The sequence below is a fragment of the Lynx canadensis genome, chromosome E3, assembly GCF_007474595.2.
Source record: "Lynx canadensis isolate LIC74 chromosome E3, mLynCan4.pri.v2, whole genome shotgun sequence".
NCBI lineage: Eukaryota > Metazoa > Chordata > Mammalia > Carnivora > Felidae > Lynx > Lynx canadensis.
Window position 1 is genome coordinate 7590571 of NC_044318.1, and position 25099 is coordinate 7615669.

A 25099-nucleotide genomic window follows, 5' to 3' on the forward strand; every position below is an offset into this window, starting at 1 on the left:
GTTTGATGGCTTCCTGTCTTACATTTAGGTCTTTCATCCATTTTGAGTTTATTTTTGTGTATGGTGTAAGAATGTGGTCCAGGTTCATTCTTCTGCATGTCGCTGTCCAGTTTTCCCAGCACCATTTGCTGAAGAGACTGTCTTTATGCCATTGGATATTCTTTCCCACTTTGTCAAAGATGAGTTGACCATACGTTTGTGGGTCCATTTCTGGGTTCTCTATTCTGTTCCATTGATCTGAGTGTCTGTTTTTGTGCCATCCTCCTTGTTTACCCTTGTGCAGACCCCTCCCAGACTCTTCCTGACCCGTGCCCAGGGCACTCTGGACCTCGAGGGGGAAGACGGCTCTAGTCTTATTCCGTCTGCACTCCCATCTGTGTCTTTTCTGGAATGATGGACACATGTCATTATCCATTTGTGAAAACCCGTAGGATGTACTACACCAAGAGTGAACCCTTATGGACAGCTGTAACCTTTTTAAAAAACACCATTTTAGGGCCACCTGAGTGGCTCAGTTGGTTAAGTGTCTGACTCTTGACTTCAGCTAAGGTCATGATCTCACAGTTGCGTGGGACCGAGCCCCATGTTGGACTCTGCTCTGACAGCACAGAGCCTGCCTGGGATTCTCTCTCTCCCTCTCTCTCTATCTCTACCTCTCCCCAACTTGCACCTGCACTCTTTTTCTCTCTCAAGATAAACACAAAAAAGAAACCCACCATTTTATACTCCTGAAACCAATACTACATTATATGTCAACTAACTTGAATTTAAATTGAAAGAAAGAAAGAAAGAAAGAAAGAAAGAAAGAAAGAAAGAGAAAGACTATTTGACTAGCCACAGAACATCTCTTGAGTTAGCGTGCTTCAGTTTACTTAACCTGATGTTGGCATTTTGAGTGTTTCTCCTTTTTCAGGCTACCTGAATAATTAGATGCATAACTTTTGTCCATGGTGGAAATTGTTTCTTTTTTTTTTTTTTTTTTTAATTTTTTTTTTCAACGTTTTTATTTATTTTTTTTGGGACAGAGAGAGACAGAGCATGAACGGGGGAGGGGCAGAGAGAGAGGGAGACACAGAATCGGAAACAGGCTCCAGGCTCCGAGCCATCAGCCCAGAGCCCGACGCGGGGCTCGAACTCACGGACCGCGAGATCGTGACCTGGCTGAAGTCGGACGCTTAACCGACTGCGCCACCCAGGCGCCCCGCGGAAATTGTTTCTTTAGAGGAGGTGGAGAAATGAGCTTAGCCGGGTCAGAGTATGAAATGCTGGGAGCCTCACCCCACTGAGGTCAGCGTCTCCAGAATTGAATGCTATCCTTCAGCCTCGCTTTAAAGCAAGTATTTGTGCACCAGCCCATGGGGAGATTTGGAGCCCTTGATCCTGCGTGGGCCTCTGCGTGGGCCCTGTCGTGTGGGCAGCCTGTGATTTGAAGCCAGCAGGCAGGTCCCCGTTCTCTCCAAGAACGCAGCTACCTGAGTGTGGGACTGCCCCTTGGCCAGAGGCTATTTTAAGGTAATTTCGGCCAGGGCCACCTGGGTGGCTCAGTCAGTTAAGCATCCAACTCTTGATTTTGTTCTCTCAGTTCTTGAGTTCGAGTCCCATGCCAGACTCTGCACTGTCTACTCGGAGACTGCTTAGGATTCTCTGTCCCTCCCTCTGTGCCCCTCCCCTGCTCTCTCTCTCTCTCTCTCTCAAAATAAATAAATAAACTTTAAAGAAAAAAAAAGATAATTTTGGCCAGCATTTTAAAGTGAGGTGATTTCCCACTAAAAGCTGCATTTCCCTTTTCAAATTTGGAAGCCCTCGCTCCCTTGGCCCGAGTTCCTGCTCTGAAGTGACAGTAAGGGCTGACCGACCCTTGGCCAGCTGGACAGGTTGACTTCAGTGGCCACCATGCCCCCCTCCCTTTTGGGTTATCAGAAGCAAGTGTCCATTTAGAATCAGGCGTGCACTGTTGATTTCCTTGCCGAGGGACCCACATCGATCAAAATTAGAATAAAACATCAACATGTAAGGAGTCACGTGATCTTTCTAACATCGCTCTTCTCAACTCAACCCATTCCACTTCTGAAGGGCTGCAGCCAGCTCCTTGATCAGACTGCTCTCCTAAGCCCTGCTCTGGGTAGAAATTCCGAAGCCACCACTGCCTCTTAATGCCCTTTTCCCCATTTTTTTTTTCGACTGTAATTCACATGCAATAAAACACATCCTTTGTGCTGTATAGCTCTGTGGGTTTCACCAAACACACAGTCATGTAGTCACTGCCAAAATTGAGGCACACCAAGACACCCGCAGTCACAGCAGCACCGTTCAGTTGCTGGGAAGGTGGAAGAAACCAGAGTGTCCATCAGTGGATGGAGAAATAGATTAACAAAGTGTGATCTATCCATGCAGTGGAATATTACTGAGCTCCTAGCAAGGAAGGGCATTCTGACACCTGGTACAACATGGATGAACGCTGAGGACATGATGCTCAGCGAAAGAAGCCAGCCACCAAAGGATAAATGCTGTGTGATTCCACTTTTATGAGGCACCCGGAGTCGTCAGACTCACAGAGCCAGAGAAGTAGAGGGTGGTTGCCGGGGCTCGAGGGAGGAGGGAACGGGGAGTTAGTGGTTAATGGGAACAGAATCTCAGTTTTGCAAGATGACAAGGTTCTGGAGGTGGACGGATGGTTGCACAACAGTATCCTTAACACTACTGAACTGGACGCTTAGAAATGGTTCAGATGGTGGACGCCTGGGGGGCTCAGTCAGTTGGGCATTGCACTTCCACTCAGGTCGTGATCTCACTGTTCAAGAGTCCAAGCCCTGCGTCAGGCTCTGTGCTGACAGCTCAGAGCCTGGAGCCTACTTCAGATTCTGTGTCTCCCTCTCTCTCTGCCCCTCCCCTGCTAGTGCTCGCTCTCTCTCTCTCTCTCTCTCCCTCTCAAAGATAAACATAAAAAATAAATAAAAAAGAAATGGTTAAGGTGGGGCGCCTGGGGGCTCAGTCAGTTGAGCATCCGACTTGATTACAGCTCAGGTCATGTTTTCACAGTTCAGGAGTTCGAGCCCCGAAGCAGACTCTGCTCTGACCATGCGGAGTCTGCTTGGGATTCTCTCTCTCCCTCTCTCTCTGCCCCTCCCTTGCTTGCACGTGCGCATTGCCTCTCTCGCTCACTCTCTCTCTCTCTCTCTCACTCTCTCTCTCTCTCAAAAATAAATAAACTTTAAAAAAAAAAGGAATGGTTAAGTTGGTTAAAATTTTATGTTACCTGTTTTTTCTTTTAACCACAATTTTTAAAAATATCCAAACAGCAATTCATCACCCAGACATTACCCCAAGCCCATTTGTACTCAGTCCCACCCTAGCCCCTGGCAGCCAGGAGCTGTTGTCTGTCCCTATAGTTTTAGCTTTTTCAGAATGTCCTATGAAGGGGATCATACAGTGTGTACTCTTTTCCTTTTTTTAATGTTTTATTTTTATTTTTGAAAGAGAGACAGAGCGTGAGCGGGGGAGGGGCAGAGAGCGAGGGAGACATAGAATCCGAAGCAGGCTCCAGACTCTGAGCTGTCAGCACAGAGCCCCACGCAGGGCTGGAACTCACAAACCCTGAGATCGTGACCTGAGCCGAAGTCGGACGCTTAACTGACCCAGGAGTCCCAGTGTGCAACTCTGATTCTGGGCGCTTTCACGCAGAATCGTGACCTTGAGACTCCCGTGTTTCTCCACGTCACCGCGTGTCAGCGGATTGGTCGGTTCCGTCGCTGACTGGTGTTCCCGCAGTGTGCAGGGACCAGTTTACTTATCTTTCCCCCAGCAGAGGGACATTTGGTGCAAATAAAAATAAAATCCACTGTAAACATGCACGTACGTTCACGGCTTTGTGTGGACGTGTGCTTCCGTTTCGCGTGGGTAAATACCTCGGAGGAGAACTGCCCAGTGATGGGTGTGTGTGTTCATCGTTGTAAGAAACAGCCCTGCCAGCTGCCTCCCAGAGCCAAACTTGGTTCCCTCCGGCTGTGACTGGGGATCTGGCGGCCCTGCTCCCTCACCCATTCCTCCTGTCGTCCACTTTTTGTTTTTTAGCCATGATGATGGGTGGGCTGTTAAAATGATCATTACAGTTCGATGATAATATTATAATTATAAAATTCTAACTGAATTCTAATTCACAGGAAGTTGCAAAAAATAGTACGACGTGTATCCCCCACCCCCCCCACCCCCGTCCCCCAGTGGTAGTATCTGTAACTGCAATGCAATATTGCAACCAAGAAATGTCTCCGTCTGGGGCGCCTGGGTGGCTCGGTCAGTTGAGTGTACGACTTCGGCTCAGGTCATGATCTCACGGTCCGTGGGTTCGAGCCCCGCGTCAGGCTCTGTGCTGACAGTTCAGAGCCTGGAGCCTGCCTCGGATTCCGTGTCTCCCTCTCTCTCTGCCCCTAACCCACTCACATTCTGTCTCTAACTCTCTCAAAAATAAATAAACATTAAAAACAAAAAAATTAAAAAGAAAGAAAGGAAAGAAAGAAAGAAAGAAAGAAAGAAAGAAAGAAAGAAAGAAAGAAAGAAAGAAAGAAAGAAAGAAGAAATGTCTCAGTCGTCTTTTACACCCAGAGCAAGCCCAGGGGATTTCTCAGGAGAGTGCGGGGAGGTCGGCCGATCCCACCCCCTAGGAAACACCGTGAGCCTGTGTGAACACACCCGCTGTGAAAAGCTTGGTTGGTCTTTGGTCGACAGGGAGTAGTCACCTGTAGTAGCCGGAGAAGTCACCCTCGGTGTCCTACCTTTTTGCAGAGCACTTTCATCAACAGACCTGCCCTCGGAATCCTTCCCCCAGAGAACTTTGTGGAGAAGCTCCGGGAGTCCTTGCTCTCGGTGAGTCCCGGGGAGCAACCCCATCCTCACCCCCCACCCCCTGCCCTCCAGCCCCGCGGGAAGGCCAGCCGATCTCGGGGAGGCAATGCCAGCAGGGGGAAAGGAAAGGACCGAGATCCATAAGGGTAGAGGATGCCATGTGTCTGCTTGGGTCTTGTTCTTGTGCTGTTTCTTTCCTGAAGAGTATTTTCACTTTTCCTTTCAAAGGAAAGGAAGGGACTCCTTGTGCGCAGGAACAAAGGATCCAGGGGAAATGAATATTTGCTCCACGATAGGAGCATTGCGTGTGATTCAACCCTCCCCGACGGTTCGGTTTTAGTTGTTATGACAATTCAAATCCTTCTGAATCTCAACTTCCTACCTGTAAAACATGGGCACCTCGGGGGATGGCGGTTGCACCGGGCAGGACAGTCTGGGCTTTTCTTCATGCTGTTCTCCTCCGTCCCCTCCAGCCCCGGGGCCTTCCTGGGCTTGTCCTCCACCCCCTGGAAGAGCCTCCGTCCACTCTCCCCAGTCCCGCTGCTCTGGGGGATGGTCCTGGTTCCCCCCCACCCCTGCCCAGCCTCCCCCAGCCCAGACTGTACCCCTGCAAAGGCTCAGCTCCGGCTTGGGCCAAGCGGGAGTCCAGATGGAGCGAGCCTACAGCCGTTTCCCTCCCTGCAGGTGGCTCCCAAAGGAATGTCCCAGCTCATCACCATGTCCTGCGGCTCCTGCTCCAACGAAAATGCCTTTAAGACCATCTTCATGTGGTACCGGGTGAGGTTTGGGGCATGAGCATGTGCACACACATGCACGCACACACACGTGCACACGCGCCCAGCCCCCAGCCACACGCTCACCCCTTGTCCAGCTGTTCACCCTGCCTGGCCACGGTCAAAATCCAGAGAGGGCCACCGCCTGGACAGGGCTCTCCAGACGGCCCCTGGGGTGTGGTGCAGAGAGCCGTCACCCGATGCGACGACACGGGTTGTCTTCGGCATCACAGACCCCATCCTAGCAGCCCTGGGTTGTTGCGGACAGAGTAATAGCACACCTGTGTATTCGTGTACTTACTTTGCTGCAAGTGTGCTGAACAATCTCATGTGTTAGTACCTAAGCGGAACGGTCGGCATCTCCAGTCAGCCTTGAGAAAGCACTTGTGGGGGTTCTGAGTGCAAAGTGGAAGCCCCACGTCCCCCCGGAGCGACTCAGATTTTGTCTCTTCTGTTTTGTCAGAACAAGGAAAGGGGCCAGACGGGTTTCTCCAAAGAGGAGCTGGAGACGTGCATGATCAACCAGGTAAGGGCAGCGGGCCCTTTGGTCTCAGCTGCGGGGGGTCAGTCACCACAGTCCCTCCAGCTGGCCCTGGCTGACCCTGGCCTTCTCAAATAGGAGGGGTCTTACGCAGCTCGGTGCCGGTAACCAAATTCCGCACCCAGACTGGGCGGCTTACACGACAGACATGTATTTCCTCGAGGTTCGGGAGGCTGGAGTCCAAGGTCGAGGTCAATTTGGTTCCCTGGGGCACGCTCTCTGCCTGGCTTGTAGACGTTGCCTTCTCGCTGTGTCCTCACGTGTGCAGGAGAGAGAGCGAGAGAGCAGGAACTCTGGGGTCTCTTCCTGTAAGGACACTGATCTCATCACAGGGGCCCCACCCTATGACCTCATCCAACCCTCGTCACCTCCCAGAGGCCCCTCTTCCAAACACCATCACACTGAGGGAGAGGGCTTCAAACTGGAAAGGACACAGTCTGTCATACAGGGGGGTCCATTCCCCATGTCAAGGCTGAGGGGAGCCCTTCCTGACCAGCACTCCTCAGTTTCCCAGGACAACTGCCTGACTTGGACTGTTTAAGGAGCCTTTAGTGTATTCTCTAGAATAATTCAAGATGTCAACACAAAGGTATGTACCAGGGTGTCACCCCACTGGTGTTTATAGTTGTGATAACCAGAAAAGATTGGAAACCCGTCTTTACAGCCAGTAACGGGGAAAGAGGACTTAAGTGTAGGGGTTCCACATGGAACCCTAGCAGTTCACAGAGGCAGCAAGGCGGCCAATGCCGGAGGCGAGGGGTCGAGGTGGGTACATCCCAAGCTCACCAGCCAGCAGGCCTGTCCTCCCGCTTTCAGCGAGGGCCCTTCCCCCCCTTATGATTTAGACAGAAATGTCTGCTGCTCAAAAAAAAAAAAGAATCAAGAGCCACTGAACTCAAGTACCCCCTGCATACATCCACAGTGTTGTGCAGAAATAGTCACAGAGGGTTTTTCTTGGCCTGGAGACACGCATGCCGTAATTTAGTGAAAACGGGAGAATGTAAATTACACGGATGCTGTGCTGTCAACCATGTAAATAAATGCACAGATTACTGGAAGAAACCCCGCTCACATGTTTACAGGCCTTGCCTCTGGGCGGTAAGATTGGTTTTTTTCATGCTTCCTTAAATGTTTTTGTTCCTCATCCATCTCTTGCGGGCAAATCTACCCAGCCCTTTCTCTCTGTTCATACAAACCTCCATAAACTTAAGTATTTTCTTTTTTTTCTTCTGACCATCTTTAAAAACAGTGGATGGTGCCCTCCCTCCTTCTCATCTGATACCCACGGACATCCCAGTCCATCAGCACTTTTAGACCCCATTCCTCACGTTTAGTGGCTGCATTAGGGGACAAACAAGGAAAATGACAGGGGGGGGGTATTCCAGGGTTTACTGGGGCTGGGGGTCCTGGTGCTTCTTCCGGGGGCATCTCAGGGACCTAGAGGAGATCAGCCAGCCTGAGAAAACACTACGTGAGCCTCCCAGCGACTCTGGGCCCCGTGGTTGCCTCTGCAGTGGTGTCCCTGGTAGTGTGCCTGAAGCAGCTGAAAACCCATCTCATTCCCTGGCCAGGTGGAGGGTCAGGAAATAATGCAGCTGTGCCATTCGCTGGGGAGTCCCTGCGTCCCTCCTGAGCCCAGAGGCAGCCGCTCCGGCCCCAGCCCCACAGACCCCTTCCAAAGCCCTGGGGCATTTCCAGTGAGACGGCTGGTCCGGCCTCCTGTCCCAGGAGGCACCAGGCCCACCTGGGGCAGGGAAGTCAGGGCAATCTGCAGGAGGAGGAGTTTGCAGAGCCCATAGACAGGCTGAAAACTCAACAGCCCTAGCAGGGCCGAGAGATGGGGGCCGAAAACTCAACAGCCCCAGCAGGGCCGAGAGATGGGGGCCAAAAACTCAACAGCCCCAGCATCCCAGGCAGGTGACATCAGGGCAGAAGGCAGGTGTCAGGCCCTGGGGCAGCCCGGCTCGCCCAGCCTTTGTGTTTGACTACAACGGGCCCAAATTATGTGGAATTTGTGAGAAGGCAGAAGTTTGGAGAGTTCAGTGAAATCTCTTGATTAAAAAAAATGGGGGGCACCTAGGTGGCTCAGTCAGTTGAGCCTCCGACTCTTGATTTCAGCTCAGGTCATTATCTCACTGTTCCTGAGAACAAGCCCTGAGTCAAACTCTGCTGACAGTGCAGCCTGCTTGGGATTCTCTCTCTCTGCCCGTCTCCTACTCACATTCCCTCTCTCTCTCTCTCTCTCTCTCGCAAATAAGAAAAACATATACATATAAAAAATTAAATTTAAATTTAAAAAAAAATTTTACTGGAGCACCTGGCTGGCTCAGTCAGTAGAACATCTAACTTTTGATCTTGGGGTCATGAGTTCAATAAGCCCCATGTTGGGTGTGGAGCCTACTTAAAATTAACAAAAGAAAAAGTCAAAAAAACTTTTACTTTATTGACAAAACAGAACGTCTGTGGGCTGGACGTCTCGGGACCTGGTGTGTAACTTGTCCGTGCGAAGGGACTGAGGTTCTTCTGATGGACTTCTGTGGGTGTGTGGGGACCACAACACGGTCCTCCAGTCCTCACAGCGGTGACTGATGTGACCACTGTCTCTTGGTCCTAGGCCCCCGGCTGCCCCGAGTACAGCATCCTCTCCTTCATGGGCGCGTTCCACGGGAGGACCCTGGGTAAGGAGGGAGCAGCGTGACCCCGAGGTGGCTGTTAGATAAGAGCAACCACAGTAGGCGGCTTCGATCTTCACCTTGGCAGTTTCCACCTAGCGTCTCTCACGGACTCCACACTGTTCTCTGCGGGGGGAGGATTGTTAGTCCTGCTCTGCAGACACGGAAAGGGAGGCCCAGCAAGGAAGGAACATTCTAAGGCCGTCCAGGGGCAGAGCCAGATTCAAACCCTGGCCCTGTGCCTTCGCAGCCCGAGATTAATCTGTGATGAATCAGAAGGCCAAGGGCGCACGCGCGCACACACAGGTTCACGGGGTCAGCTTCGGGACGTTACAGGAACTGCAGGCAGCGGCTTCCCTGGGTGTTGCGAGACGTGGCCTGAATTGCCCGTGATCCCCTTTTCCAAGACTGTTCCTCCTGCTTCCCTAGGGTGCTTAGCGACCACGCACTCCAAAGCTATTCACAAGATCGACATCCCTTCCTTCGACTGGCCCATCGCACCATTCCCACGGCTAAAATATCCTCTGGAAGACTTTGTGAAAGAGAACCAGCAAGAAGAGGCCCGCTGTCTGGAAGAGGTAACAGCGGACCCTGCAGATTTCCCCTCCCTGTCTCCTTACCCCCGTCCCCCCACCACCGCCGCAAGGCTTGGCTCAGGGGAAGAAGAACACAGGGTTTATGTGGGACCCGCGTGGTGCTCCCTGGGAGGGTCGTAGGGACAGAGAGGCACATCAGGAAAAGTAAGGGGGCACCTTGATTTTTCCACCTGGCGTCCGTCACCCCACCTGTGATACTGATGTCTGTATTTAGGTTTCTTTGGGGGCAAGCTTCACTGACTGCAGAATAGGAGGGAATTTATGAGAATATGAGGCAGCCTGTAGGAAAAGTACATTCACAGGACCCTGTTGTCCACTGCTTCTCAGCCTTCTCCCAAGTCCCGGGGCTCCCTGGGGGCTGAAGTGGGGCCAGGGGAGGGACTAGGGACAGGGAGCCCCCTCTTGCCATGCCTCAGACACAGCTAGCACCCCTCCTTTGATCTGTTCCAAATATTGGGGTTCCGTGGTAGACACTGGAGGATTCCGTTGGTGGGGAAAAGAAATTGGAAACTCTTCAGGTCTGGAATTTGAGCTCAAGTGAGGCTGGTTTGAGGCTGGTTTGCCTCTTAGACACATCATCATCCTTTTCAATCAATTCATGGTTAACACCTACAGGGGGTCTAGTACAGACCTGTCGAACAGAGATGTGAACCCCATGTGTGACTGCAGTGTGTCTAGTAATCACATTTTTGAAAAGTGAAAGGAGAGGCACCTGGGTGGCTCAGTTAGTTAAGAATCCAACTTCAGCCCAGGTCATGATCTCACGGTCCGTGGGTTCGAGCCCCGCGTCGGGCTCTGTGCTGACAGCTCAGAGCCTGGAGCCTGTTTCAGATTCTGTGTCTCCCTCTCTCTCTGATCCTCCCCCGTTCATGCTCTGTCTCTCTCTGTCTCAAAAATAAATAAACGTTAAAAACAATTTTTTTAAGGTGGAAGGAAATGGGTAAAATTAATTTTAATAACATTTTATTTTTTTAACATTTATTTATTTATTTTGAGAGAGAGAGAGAGAGAGTATGAGTGGGGGAGGAGCAGAGAGAGAGAATCCCAAGCAGGCTCTGTGCTGTCAGTACAGAGCCCGATGTGAGCCTTGATCTCATGAAGTGCGAGATCATGACCTGAGCTGAGATCAGGAGTCGGATGCTCGGGGCATCTGGGTGGCTCCGTCCGTTAAGCATCCGACCTCGGCTCAGGTCATGATCTCGGGTTCGTGGGTTCGAGCCCCGTGTCAGACTCTGTGCTGACAGCTCAGATTCTGATCAGTTTCAGCTTCCGATTCTGTGTCTCTCCCTGTCTGTGCCCCTTCCCCGCTCGCACTGTCTCTCTCCCTCTCTCTCTCTAAAATAAGCAAACACTTTTTTAAAAAGGTGCTCTTCTGAGTACCCTGTCACTGTTTAGTTAATTATTTTTAATTCACTAACACATCACTTATCTACCACCAAGTGCACTCATTTCAGTGTCTAGTTCAAAAAGCTCTACCAAGCAAATATACCCATAGAACTACCACCCTGATCAAAGGCCTCTTATCACCCCACAAAATACCCTCAGGTCAATCCAAGGTTCAACCCATGACCCCCACCCCCTACCCCGCTCCGTGACACGACCGATTAGATTCCTGTCACGAGAGGTGACTTTTGCAACAGTTCTTTTGAGCAAATACATGCCTCAGATTCTGCACGGAAAGGACTCTCCCGCCGACAGTAATATCACACTAAGGATACAGCGATGGCATTACCAGCAACGGCCGCAGCTACGCCGTCCTGCACGCCGGACCCCGTGCTGCATGGTTTCATTCATTCGCTCTGTGACCCGAGCCCTTAGCTTCTGTCCCACAGGTGCAGCAGCGGGCCCAGGTAGGGCACACTGCCACCCACAGGGGCGGCCCCGAGTGGACACCACAGTCCTCACCGGAGTGCACACGAACACATACTCAGCATCGTGTCAGGGGGTCGTGGAACCCACATCCCCATCCGCGGATGCTGCTCTAGGGCTCCCGCCAGCTATGGTTACTTCCCCCTTGGGAATGCAGGTAGAGGATCTGATCGTAAAATATCGGAAAAAGAAGAAGACGGTGGCCGGGATCATCGTGGAGCCCATCCAGTCCGAGGGCGGCGACAACCACGCATCTGATGACTTCTTCCGGAAGCTGAGAGACATCTCCAGGAAGGTCAGTGCACAGGGCCGGGGCTGGATGGGGCCATGGGCTGTTTCCAACGGTTTTCCCAGAGCAAAGTGTTAGCCGCGGGGTCCTTGTACATGTGCAGGTGGTCAGAGGCTGCCTGGTGGCCTCACAGGTAGAGGCATCGGAAAGTAGGGAAGGAGGAACGGAGGGAATTTCTCCCTAAAATCTCACTGCAGAATCAGCCTCCACCCTGCAGTGTTAGCTGGGCACTTTCCCACTCAAGAGATGCCTGGGAAGACCTCAGCCTCCTCCCTGTTCTCTCTGGAGAGCCCACCTCATCTCTCAGCCACACCCAACAGACGCTAGTGAGCACACGTTGTCGCTTCCGTGTGTGTATTTCAGTTTGTCGTGCACACGGAACGGGCACGTCCGGCCAGTAAGATGGGAGCTGCTCTCAGCACAAGTGCTCAGGAACTAGCATTCAGGGGGGTGACAGAACTCACAGACAGGACAGCCGGGGCCCGGGAGGCACGTCTCGGCCTCTCTGCTGGGACAGCAGGCCGGCGGAGGAAGTCAGCTGGCCAACTCCAGCCTGAGCCGAATGCAGTGTCGCTGTGCTCTGGGGTTCAGGGCGTACCTGACGTCACGGTACTGTTCCAGCTCAGCAGTCTGAGGACAAGTTGAAGCTCAGACCTCAGAGCTGCCCGGTTTCGTTTCGCACGGCCCCGGAACGGGGGCTTGGTCACAGAGGCGGGCTGGGTGCGGGGTTCCGGGCTGGTTGGCGGTGGTGGGTGTTGACTTCCTTCTTCTCTCCCATCTTGGTCAGCACGGCTGCGCCTTCTTGGTGGATGAGGTCCAGACAGGAGGGGGCTGCACTGGCAAATTCTGGGCCCACGAGCACTGGGGCTTGGCTGACCCGGCGGACGTGATGACCTTCAGCAAGAAAATGATGACAGGAGGCTACTTCCACAAGGAGGAGTTCAGGCCCAACGCGGTGAGTAGCAGCCCTGCCCTCGTCTCCTCACTCAGGACCGCTCCCTTCTCCAAACCAGGAGCTGAGTAGACACCAGACGGGTCCCTGAGGTCTCCTGACGCCCGCTGTTTACCAGTGTAACTAGCCAGCGGTAGTGGTCGCCCAGCTCTCTGCAGGGAGGCTTCCTAGCAGCCCACTGTCCGTCTCCTGATTTCCCTGTGCACCTACAATGATAGAGCTCATCGATGCTGCTGTGGACCGAGCATTTGCTATGTCCTGGCCCAGTTCTAAGTAGTCCTCGTGTACTTGTAACCCTCACAACAGTCTAACCAAGTAGATGCTATTTTTCTCTCCTAGTTTAGTAATGAAGACTCAGGCACAGAGAGGTTAAGTAAGTTGTCCCAGGTCACACAGCCTGTTTGGTGACAAAGCTCAAACCTGGAGCCCATGCTCTAAACCACTACACTGCACTGCCAGATATACATAGGGAGTCCCCCCCCCCCACACACACACACAGTTACCAGGGCCCTGGGATCCTTTCTTCTACCAATCCTGCATGTAGTTTCCCCCCTCAAGATTGCCTCATGATCCACAATCACTGCTGGAGCTCTGGCCATCACATATCAATTCTAGGCAGTAGGAAGGAAACAGGAAGGAAGGACAAAGTAGCCCCCTTCTTGTCTTTATAAAGCAGCCTTCCCAGAAATTTCACAACATTTCTGTTTCTAACACGTTGACTGAGATCTGGTCAGATGGCCACTCCTGTCTGCAAGGGGGAGCTGGGAAGTATGTTTTAGTTGGCTGCACTGACACCCCGAATAATTGAAGGAGGGATATATCGGGTGGTCATTGTGGGTCAGCCTGCCCTCAGTCCACTCCTGACTCCACTACCTACGGGCTGTATTTTTCCAGGACAAATCACTTAACCTCTCAGAACCTCGGCTCTTTCTCCAATTTTAGTATATGTGCTGCCGAAGCAAGCACCCTCGGCTCTTTCCCTATAAAACGAGGATTGTAGTAGTTCAGAGCCAGCTGTCTCGGTGTCCCCAGGACTGAGGGACTGTCCCGGGCATGGACCAGCTTGGTCTCCCTAATGGCAGTGCCGGCCTGTGGGGTAGCTGTTGTGGAAGGAATGCACTGAGCTGCCGTGTGGTATCCTCCCTGGCCTCGAGAGATGCTCCCTGGGTTAGTTTCTCTCCTCCTAAGCGGGGGACAGGGTGTGTCCGGGCGAAGCGGGGCCCCTCCAGGGTGCGCCTGCGTGCGAACCTGCCGACGCCACGTGCCTCCTTCCAGCCGTACCGGATCTTTAACACCTGGCTGGGGGACCCGTCCAAGAACCTGCTGCTGGCCGAGGTCATCAACATCATCAAGCGGGAGGACCTGCTGAACAACGCGGCCCGCGCCGGGAAGGTCCTGCTGACGGGGCTGCTGGACCTCCAGGTACCCCTCCCGGACCCCCACCCATGGTTCCCCACACACCCCCAGGGCAACATCTGAGCCTCGTTTCCGTGGACCCCGCCCCACCCCCATCCCCGGCTCCTGAACACCTGGCTCTCCTCTGACACCAGGTTGCGACATCTGTCCTTTGAGAACCCTCGCAAACACGCCCCACTCACAGCGTCCCCGATGCGTCCCTCTTCCCTTGTGGGTCCCGTCCTCCATGTACTCCCCCCCCCGCCCCGCAAGCAGCGCTGTGCAGTGGGAGACTCTGCAGGCCTCCGAAGTGACTTTAAATGTTCTAGCAACCAGACTGAAAGTACAAAAGGAAGCAAAGCTAGTGATAATGTAGTTTACTTTAACCCCTTCTATCCGTACTACGATTTCAGCCTGCCGCCAATGGAGGAAATAATTAATGTGCTTTTTCACGTTCCCTGCTTTTTAAAAATTTTCTTAAATGTTTATTTACTTTTGAGACAGAGACAGAGACACAGCATGAGCAGGGGAGGGGCAGAGAGAGAGAGGGAGACACAGAATCTGAAGCAGGCTCCAGGCTCTAAGCTGTCCGCACAGAGCCCGACGCGGGGCTCGGACTCGCAAACCGCGAGATCGTGACCTGAGCCGAAGTCAGGTCAGACGCTCAACCCACGGAGCCACCCGCGTGCCCCCATAGTCCCTTGTGTGCACCTCAACTTGGACTGGCCACGTTTCAGGCCACGTGTGGATCCCGCATGGGACAGCATAGCTCTCAGTTATAATCAGGTGTCTTCGTAGTTTTATTCTGTCTGCCTGACCTCCCCCCGCCCCACACATCACCCCAACCCACACGCACGCCTGACTCTCCTAGACGGGGTGCGAGCTGTCGGGAGCCATGGTGCTTCCGGGCCAATCCAGCCCAGGAGTTGGAGGACAGATGACCTTCTTCAGATGGTTACAAAGAGTCCTTCTGCCGGGGTTCTGGAGGATCCCATGACCTGAGCAGAACCGCCAAGGGGTGGTGACAGTGGTTGGCAATAGTAACAGCTTCTAATTATTGAGTGCCTGCTGTATGCCCTTGCCCGTACCAGGGGCTGTCATACATTCGGGTTATGTCCGGTAGTGATACTGCGAGTGTAACCCCTGTTGTCCCAATTTTGCAGATGAGGCATCTGAGGCATGGAGCGGTTACTAGCTTGTCCAGAGTTACACGGCTTCCATGTGGTGGCCTTCGGGTTGGAACCTGATTCTGGTGGACTTCAGAGTCCATGTTCTTTGCCGGCATTTACCTCCCTGATATGATCAATGACCTAGTAATTATTATTTCCATTAATTGAGAACTTGCTAAGTCTGAGGCCAGGTAGGGGTTGGGGAGGGGCAGGCACAGGACATGGTTCCAGACACAGAGCAGTGGCAGGAGCTCTGGGGACAGCCCGCACACCCCAAGATAGGGATGCCAGATTTAATGAATTACAATACAGGGCTCTCAGTTAAATTTGAAAAACGGCAACGGATTTTTTTTTTTTTTTTTAGTATAAGTATATCCTGTGTGCCATTTGGGACATACTTATACTACATTATAAGTTGTTGATCTGAAATTCAGATTTAACCGGGTGTCCTGTATTTGTTCTGGCACTCCTAGCTCAGAACAGTTTGAAATTAGGAAAACATAATTATCCTCATTTTCTGCACTTGATCTCAGCCCAAAGGCTGAGAAATGATGTTTATCCTCATTTTCCGGATGAGAAAAGGGAAGCCCGGGGAGGTGAGCAGCAGCAAGGAGGCCAGGCTTTAACCCCAGTTCCGCCTGATTGCAAAGACGCTGCAGGGGTCAAGTGTGGCTCTTAGAACAGCTGAGACCTCCCAGTGGCTGTGGGTGCGTGTGCTCCGCGTGGAAGTTTTTTCTTTCTCTTCTCTTGGTCTGGATTTACATTTAAACTGGGGGTTGGGCAGAGGCCAGGGATAAACGGCAGACGCGGTCGTCTGCCCCTGGGAGTGACGTCTTGCCACCCCAGCAAAGCGAGGCCCAGGGCGGACAGAGCGCCAGAAATGTTTTCTTTGTAGGTCTCTTAAATGTCCCAATTAATGCCAGCCATCCTTAGTCATGAGAGCAGGTCCTGAAGCACCAGGCAATTCGAAAGGCCCTGGACTAAGGCCCCTGGCTTTGAAAAGGGGTGTGGATAGTATCACCCTAAGCGGCTTCCAGATGCGAGACGGTGCCACAGCTAAGGGTTCTGGGAGAACACCCCATTGCCAAGCCTGGCATGGTGCCTTGGGAGGCCCGACTGGTTTATCTCAAGGGATGCAAACGGTCAGGGGTCCCTAGCAGGGCCTTACAAAGCTACAGGCAAGGAGGAGTTCAGATTACAGGATCCCCTGAAAGAGTGGGTGAAAGAAAAGGATGCCTGTAGGGGTGGGGCAACAGTCGAGGCCCCACCATGAGGAGGGGTGGGGAGGGAGCTCCACGTTCTGCACCATTCAATCACGTCAGCGGCCACCAGACACGCGCACAGGCGCACAGGCGCACAGGCGGGTGTCTGAACAGATGAGACCTTGTCCCCAGAGACAACACTCTGGTTAGAAGGGAGGAGTATGTTCAAAGCGCAGGCTCCCAGCAATCAGCAGGGGCCAGACCAAGCAGAGGAAGTGCTGACGTGACTTCCGAGCCTCAGATCCCCCCCGCCCCGCGGACACCAAATAGTCCCTTCTCCGCTGGTGCGATGAGAATTCAAGACCATGCGTGGCACGTATATGGGCCTCTATTGCCACCAGGATGTGGCTTTGTCTCCACTTTGTACCACGGGTCTGCAGGGAGATGACCTTGGCCCCCCGGGCTCTGCCCCCACCGCCCTGAGATCATTTGGGCTCATCCAGCCCTGTTCATTATCCTCTGTGCGAACGATGGAGCGGAGAAGGACCACGAGCTTCCACACCAAGTGACTGTGTTAGCTTCCTCAGGCTCTGGAGCACATGAGCACAAACTGGGTGGTTTAAACCATTCTCTTACTGTTCGAGAGACCACAGGTCTGAGATCAAGAGAGCAGCGTGCGTGTTGACTCTTGCTGGAGGCTCGGGGCAGGGGTGGGGGAGGGCCCATGCCACGCTTCTGTCCCAGCTTCTGGTGGTCCGCAGGCCTTGGTGGCATCCAAAGGATTGTGGGTGCCCCTTTCCGGCCTCTGCCCCCAACGTTCCCCTGTGCGCCTGTGTCTCTGTCCAGATTTCCCTCTTACAGGGACACCTGTCCTTGGTGTTAGGGCCCACCCTCGTCCAGCATGATGTCCTCTTAACCTAATTGCATCAGCAAAGACTCGATTTCAAAGTAAGGTCACCTTCGCAGTGTCCAGGTCGACATGAATTTGGGGAGGGGGGCACCGTTCAGCCCAGGACAGCTCCCAGCCTCAGACCCTGCAGTGAGGCTGAGCTGCTGCTTCTAGAACCACCGCTTTCTAGAAAAGGAAAGTAAAGATGGCCGGTGTCTCCCAAGCACCTGCCGAGTACCAGGCCCAGCGCCTGATGCAGGAATCTTGTCTCACTAAATTCCCACTGTGGCCCATTGGGGGCAGTAGCATTTACATCCTTCAGTTTGCAGAAGAGGAAACTGAGGCTCGGGCCACTTACGTGACTGGCCCACAGGTGTCCAAGGAGAAAGAGGCAGAGTGGGTTTTGAACCCAGGACTGGAGGTCTCCAGGGCCCGAGCCTGTGACACCACAGCCGTCCTGGCTGGTCCTGCAAAGGCCGGAAGGCCAGACCCAGGGGGGCATTCGAGGAAGCTCCCAGCTGCTGCATGGGTGCCAGGCTCTGACGCCGGCCTGTCTCCCCGCTGCAGGCCCGGTACCCCCAGTTCATCAGCAGGGTGAGAGGACGAGGTACGTTTTGCTCCTTCGACACTCCCGATGAGTCCATACGGAATAAACTCGTTTCAATGGCCAGAAACAAAGGTAGGTCCACCAGGAGCGGAAGCTGAGCTCCAGCAGGGTCCTCCCCACCCCGTCCCCCGTCACCTGGTGCAGGCGCTGTGGGCCAGGGGGCGGCAGGGGGACTGGACAGCGTCTGAGTGTTCTTTCTCAAAAGAGAATGTGGGCAGCGGGATTTCCTTATGCACTCACTCGGTAGATACGCACTGAGAAGGTGAGTTGCAGTGACACAGGAGAGATTCGTGGTCGTGAACTAGACCGTTGGGGCCTTGCCTTCATGGAGCTCCCGGTCTAGCAGGAAGGGGGCATGGAAGACAGTTTTCGTAAACCATCGGTTGCAGTTGTGCACCCTAGGAAGCAGGAAAAGGGGATAAGGATGGAATAGCTGGGGGAGGTGTCGGGAGGAGGAAACCAGGGGAGGCTTCCTTGAGGAGGAGGCGTTTTACCTTCCGTGTAGCCGCGTGAGCAGGGTTGGCCAGCTGAAGGTGGGGAGGGGCATGCGGGCAGAGGAAGGGATGGGTGCAATTACAGGAGGCAGGGTGGAGCCGACAGAGGTGCGGAAGCCTCTGGAAAGGAGCGTGAGGAGGGGCGTGAGGAGGGGCTTCCAGGCGGGAAGGCCAGAGGGCGGATGTGTGGCAGGCACTCTGCTCCGGGTCAGGATCCCAGAGGAGCAGGGGTAACTCGCCTCCTGTTCCCCGTGAGAAACGGAGTTTCAGAGGCGCCCCGAGACCTTGACCAGGGCGCCTTTGAGATCAGCGGGTCCGTCCCTCTCGGGTGACAGTCTGCCCCTCGCACGAGCTGCCCGCCTGCACTTCTGCGTTTACCTGTTTGCCGCTTTCCGTCCCGGCTCCTCCACGAGCTCCTGGAAGGCAGGGGCTTTGCCTCGGGACTTAGGTCTCAGTGGGCCTCGCCCAGGGGCAGCAGAGCAGGTGTTGGAGGTGGGAGGGAGGGAGGGAGGCAAGGACAGATGGACGGACGGGAGGTGCCCCGCGTGCGGCTCTGAGCCCAGGCGGCTGACCTCCCTCCTTCGCCCGCTTTCAGGCGTGGTGCTGGGAGGCTGCGGGGACAAATCCATCCGGTTCCGCCCCACTCTGGTCTTCAGGGATCACCACGCACACCTGTTCCTCAACATCTTCAGTGACATCTTAGCAGGCTTCAAGTAAAGGAGCCATCTCCCCTGCGCTCTGAGAAAGCCCCGATCTCAACAGTTGTCAAATTGATTAGTTTGCCTAATTCATGTTTTCACTTAAAGGATCAGAGGCGAATGCGTGACCTATAGGGTTCTTTGCAGGGAGGGGACGTCTGTGGTGGCTTGGGGGGTGGGGGGACGGGCGGGAGGGGCTGGCTTTGATTCTCCTCCCTGCAGAGCCAATGATGTACATTGGTGTAAGCCCAGAAATTCTGCTTGAGCCCTGGACGTAGTCTCAGGCAGGGCCATGAGGGTTCTGGCCGTATGTCTGCCCACCTCGACCCCAACCGTTTCTTTGGAAGCCAGGCAAGGGAATGACAGCTGCTCCCGGGACTTTTGGGCTCCGGTCCCTCTCAAGTGCCATATTCTGTGACCGAGGATGCTGACACCCCTCGCCCTGGCAGACATGCTCTCCCCTCCCACCCAGCCCTGGAGCTCTGAGCAGGTGCCGTGCACAGTTCATTGACGGACGGGACAGATCGTACGGGGGCAGGAGAGCAAGGACATTAGGACTGAGCTGTGGTCTGGGAAGGGGTCCTGTGGCCTCCTTACGTACGACTGGGGCCACCCTGCTCGGTGCATCTGGGGACCCTCTAAATTGTGAATTCTGTCCTTGACGGGCTGTTGCCTTGGAGAATCTCTGTGCCATTACTGGCACCTCTTACTCACCGACCCTCTGTTCCCCACACTCTGTTCCCTCTGTTAAATGTGAACCCAGACGTCGGTGGCGGGGGAGAGGGGACGGGACTGCAGCCTGAGCATCCAAGGGGACACACAGGAGCCGGAGGGTCAGAAGCACAAGCCAGTCTCCCGGGAGCGGCAGAGCCAAGTCCTCCTGTCTCCCCGGGGCATCTGGGGTCTGACCTGTGGACCCCTCGCCCGGGGGGCTCTCTAGCTTCTCCTCACCCACCCCTGCTCCACTTGTGCGCCGCCCTTGCCGGACTCCATCACAGGCAGTCAGTTGCTGAGCTAGGTGTTTTCCTCAAGAAGCACCTAGAACACTGGGTGCCAAAACTCCCCCAGAAACCAGATTGCCCGCTGGTTCAAGGTGGCATCCTCATACTGGCCACTCCAGAGGACAGCTGTTCCTGACATGAAAGAGCGTGTAGATTTCCAGGCGGAGGATACTGGAATGCTTAGTTGGCCTGTGGCTGAGGCTCAGGGGCCTCTTCTGGAGGCCAGGCATTCTTGGGACTCGTTGGACTTCAGATGCCCCTAAAAAGAGCATCTGGCTGTCCTGCAGCCGTGCAGACTCGGGAAGCCTGGCTGTCCTCCCGGCCCACCCCCTGCTGCCTGGCCGGCTGGCTCGGGACAGGGGCATATCAAGGTTCCCGGTTCGGCACTTTGTTCTTTCAATAACTAATCATCCAAAGACCTCAACCCGGTTGTTTTTTTTGGTTTTCTGTCGTGTGTCAGGCTATCTGCTCTGCCAGCAAAATGGAGGTGTCCGCCCCTCTCTCTGCGGGATGCCACTCGTCTGTTCACTCGTCCCTTTAACCGGTCACTCCTTCATGGGACTGTCCTTATGTACCTGCTCTGCCCCAGGCCCAGTGCAAAGCCCTAGGAATACAGAGGGGAAATACAACATGGTCCCTCCTCTCGAGGGACTCACATGCCATCGGGGACAACAGACTCTTAAGTCAGTAGTCAAAGCACAGGGGCAAGTGCTGTGCCGAGAGGAATGTACTGGAACGTCAGGAAATCAGAGGGAGTGTCCGCCAGGGGCGGGGCTTTTCAGGGGGCAAGTGACCTTTGAGCAGGGTTTTGCAGAACAAGCAAGAGTTCTCCAAGCAGACAAGGCAAGGAAGAGTGTCACAGGAAAGGGAACACACTTTCAAAGGCACCTCAGCCCACAGTCTCGCACCTTTCGCTGGGGATCCAGATTCTCAATATCCCAAGATTCAAGGCCTTATTTAACAAGCCAGATGCAAACCAAACCATAATTCATTTATTGGCCTAAGGACGCTTTCTCTGGAGAACTTTAACGTTGGGTACAAACATCCAGTAAGGTTCCTGGGGTCCCAAAGGTTTCCGAGCCAGGGCACGACCAGAAACTGGGCTCTCTTTGGTGGAGAGAGTGGCCATAGACATTTTGTTCTCTCCCACGGGGCAGTCATAGAGGAATGAAATCGTTTTACCTGGGAAGTCATGTCCAGACTTACTCGCTCCGTACCAAGGGAAGTTACTTCTCGTGAAACTTCTTAAGCCATTTATCAACACGTTCTTGTTGGCTCAGGGCGTATTCGGAGTTCCTGAGGCATCTTCTTTTCAGGGTGGGGGTATAGCTGGAAGGATTTCAAAGCAGAGGACTCTCGGCAGGGCTCAAGGTAGAAACTATGGAGAGGTGGGTAACAACGGGGAGCCCGGCCGACAGGTTGCTGTCCAGGGCTGGGCCCGCGGAGTGCTTCTGTGGCCGACGGTCTGGGAACGAACCCATCTCCCATCAGTGCTGTAGACTTTAGTAACTATCTCCAGCAAGTCTTTTACAGAAAGCAAGGTCCTGTAATAGCAAGTCTTAGCACATCCTCACTTTTATTGTAAATGTTTTTTTATAATTTTTACTGACAGTAACCATGCAAAATTGTGCACATTAAAACATCTATATATCTATACCTATCTCTATACATATATATATAAATGTATACATATATCAGCTCATGGTAGAGAAGCATAGCTAGGGAGCACCGCCCACTAATGCATTCAAATCTTGTTTACGGTATTCTGTTGACAGTGCGAATAAATGATAAAGAAGTTAACGTGTCAATGTAACTGATGACCATACGCACAATTCCGTGAAATTAAATGTTTCCTGTGTTAATCAGTATTCTTAAATTTAAAAAAAAAATTTATAATGGAAACAGAGTGAATGTGTCCTTTTTGGGTTTGGAAACAGTTTTGTTGAATAATTGTCTGACAAGCGCACATTAAGCACCTACTCTGTACCTCTTAGGGAGGTCTTGGGGGGTTATACTCTACCTGCCCAAGTCTGCCTGGACTCAGGACATACTGTGAGGCCATTATTTTCACGAGGCTTCATCAAGGACTTACCACGTGACGGGGGCACAGGGATGGACAAGGCGTAGTCCTCACGCTTAGCTCATCTTTGGTGGGGCAGAGGTCACAGCGACACGGGCAGACCCTGGACGCTGCACATTAACAAAGGGCGGGCCCCGAGCTGGGGTGGAAGTTGGTCCCTGAGTTTCATCTTCAAGGTCAAGCAGAAACTGCACCAGTGACTCAGAGGCAGGATGGAGGGCATTCCAGACCCCGGACACAAAGGCACGGTGAGGGCAGGCATCCCAGGGTGTGGACCAGAGAAAGACCACAAGAGTCAGAGACCAGAGAAACAGGCAGGAGTGGGCCCCAGAGGGCCTTTGGGGACACACCGCGAGGCAGGGGATTTCCACGCAGGGGTGCAGGAGGTGCAGGTTCGGAGCAGGGGGGAAATCCAACATGCCGAGGACATGAGGGACGGAGAGACCGACACATCAGTCAGGAGTGTCTAGGACCCAACCTGGACAGGGACCATGGGCTCCTCCTCCCAGCTGTCAGTGACCCCCGTGTGGCTCTGACTTTTCTCACCTGCAAAATGCATGGTTTGGATTGCATGGTTTCCCAGGTTCCTTCCACCGTGGACACTCAACGCGTCTATAAGATTATCGTCGAAGGCAAGGTTTACTATTACATGTATTGTTTAGGGGCGCCTGGGTGGTGGCTCAGTCAGTTTAGTGTCCGACTCTTGGTTTTGGCTCAGGTCATGATCTCACAGTTTGTGAGTTTGAGCCCTACGTTGGGCTCTGTGCTGACCCTGGGATTCTCTCTCCCTCTCTCTGCCCTTCCCCTGCTCGCTTGCTCTCAAATAAATAAACTTAAAAAAAAAATTTTTTAAACAAAACAAAACATATTTTAAAAATAATCACATATTGGGGTGCCAGGGTGGCTCAGTCGGTTAAGCGTCCGACTTCAGCTCAGGTCACGATCTCGCGGTCCGTGAGTTCGAGCCCCGCATCGGGCTCTGGGCTGATGGCTCAGAGCCTGGAGCCTGCTTCCGATTCTGTGTCTCCCTCTCTCTCTGCCCCTCCCCCGTTCATGCTCTGTCTCAAAAATAAACGTTAAAAAAAATTTTTTTTTTAAAAATCACATATAAACGGGGCACCTGGGTGGCTCAGTCGGTTGAGCGTCCGACTTCGGCTCAGGTCATGATATTGTGGTTCATGGGTTCGAGCCCCGCGTCGGGCTCTGTGCTGACAGCTCAGACCCTGGGGCCTGTTTCAGATTCTGTATCTCCCTGTTTCTCTGCCCCTCCCCCCTCCCCCCTCTCCCGCTCGTGCTTCATGTCTGTCTCTCAAAAATAAACATTAAAGAAAAATTTTAAATAATCACATACAGTAACAATTATCGTTTGTTGACCATCTCCTATGTGCAAGCATAGGCTGCAGGTGCTTTATAATTTTCATGACAAACCTATGAGCTGTGCCTACTTTTTTTTTTAACGTTTATTTTTGAGAGTGTGAGTCGGGCAGGGGCAGAGAGAGAGGGAGCCACAGAATCCGAAGCGGGCTCCAGGCTCTGAGCTGTCAGCACAGAGCCCGATGTGGGGCTCAAACCCGTGAATCGTGAGATCATGACCTGAGCTGAAGTCGGACGTCTAACTGAGCCACCCAGGAGCCCGTTGTGTGCTTACTTGTAAGATGAGGCAACAAGCTCAGAGAGGTTGGGGGAGCCCGCCCAACCATTCAGCTCAGGAGCTAGGATTTGAAACGCAGACGCAGGGAAGATGGCATACTAGTGTATCAACAGATGCGTGTGTGTGTGCGCCAGCCAGCTTGGGATCGGGTGAGGGCAGGGGCTGTCCTCCACCCCAGGACCTTTCTCACAGCCAGCCTGGCCGCCAGCCTTGGAAGGTCCATCTGAACTGGTCAACATCAGTGTGAGCTCTTAGCATACCTTCTTAGAGCCGGTGGGTGATTGGAAGGCACCAAAACCTCAAATACTCCTCGTTACAAATGGTCACTGTGGGGCACCTGGGTGGCTCAGCTGGTTGAGTGTCCGACTCTTGATTCTGGCTCAGGTCATGATCCCAGGGTCGTGGGAGGGAGCTCTGTGTCAGGCTCTGCACTGGGCATGGAACCTGCTTGAGACTCTTCCTCTCTCTCCCTCTCTCTCTGCCCCTCTCCCCTGCTCGCTCTCTCTCTCAAAACGAAAAATAAATAAAACCAGGCACTGTTTCCTATTTTCTGTTCTCCTTCCATGCTGGGGAGGCAGGATACGGCCTTGGAATGACCCGACTCTGCTACTTTCTAGCTGGGTGGCCCATCACCCCTGAGCCTCCTCTGTAATGCTAGCCTGCTAGCCTAGCACGTATCAAATGCTTCCCTGGACCAAGCGCTATTTTAGGTGGATTCCAGGTACTAAGTCCATCGTCCCAACCCCCTTAGGTGGGTACTTTTATTGCCACTGCTTCCCAGATGAAGAACCCAAGGCACACGGAGAACTTCTCTGGCCACAGCTACAACGTGGCAGGGCATAGTGCCTCCCATGATTCCACGCAATGATACATTTCTGTCAACCTTACAGTTCCCGCTCACAGCAGTAAACCTACTTCCCAATGCAGATACAAGCCCCACGGAGTCTCGGAGTGTATCTCAACTGTTAATCAGTAAAATGGATGTTTTGTCTCCAGAGTTGGTAAAACATGGCCCTGCCTGATTAATCGGACAGGATTTTATAGTTGAATGCCACAGGAACAAAACAAAGCCATAAAAGTTGGACTCTGCCTGGGGCTCAAAGGGACCCTGTCACTTTCCATTTGGGGACTCACAAGTCCTGAGGTCACAGAGCAGCAGTGAAATGAAAGCCCCCAGCCCTGGCCATCTGGGCAATTTTCCCCCGGCTGCCCCCACCCCCACAAGCGGCTAAGTCCCCCACATCGGCTCTGGGGAGTGCATTCAACATGGTCACTGAGGGGCGCCTGGGTGGCGCAGTCGGTTAAGCGTCCGACTTCGGCCAGGTCACGATCTCGCGGTCCGTGAGTTCGAGCCCCGCGTCGGGCTCTGGGCTGATGGCTCG

The 25099-nt window shown here is 53.4% G+C and overlaps 1 protein-coding gene across 2 annotated transcripts in view; it reads left to right on the plus strand.

Moving 5' to 3' along the window:
* The window catches only part of ABAT (4-aminobutyrate aminotransferase), an 88429-nt gene extending 66541 nt beyond the window's left edge, over positions 1–21888 (plus strand). For both annotated transcript variants that reach the window (XM_030301370.1, XM_030301372.1), the window contains exons 7-16: positions 4780–4860; positions 5524–5616; positions 6076–6138; positions 8768–8831; positions 9255–9403; positions 11448–11585; positions 12367–12534; positions 13807–13953; positions 17754–17865; positions 18883–21888. In XM_030301370.1, the coding sequence (XP_030157230.1) occupies positions 4780–4860; positions 5524–5616; positions 6076–6138; positions 8768–8831; positions 9255–9403; positions 11448–11585; positions 12367–12534; positions 13807–13953; positions 17754–17865; positions 18883–19004 (1137 nt within the window). In that variant the 3' untranslated portion in view covers positions 19005–21888. The remainder of the gene's footprint in view (positions 1–4779; positions 4861–5523; positions 5617–6075; positions 6139–8767; positions 8832–9254; positions 9404–11447; positions 11586–12366; positions 12535–13806; positions 13954–17753; positions 17866–18882) is intronic.
* Positions 21889–25099: the final 3211 nt, after the last annotated feature.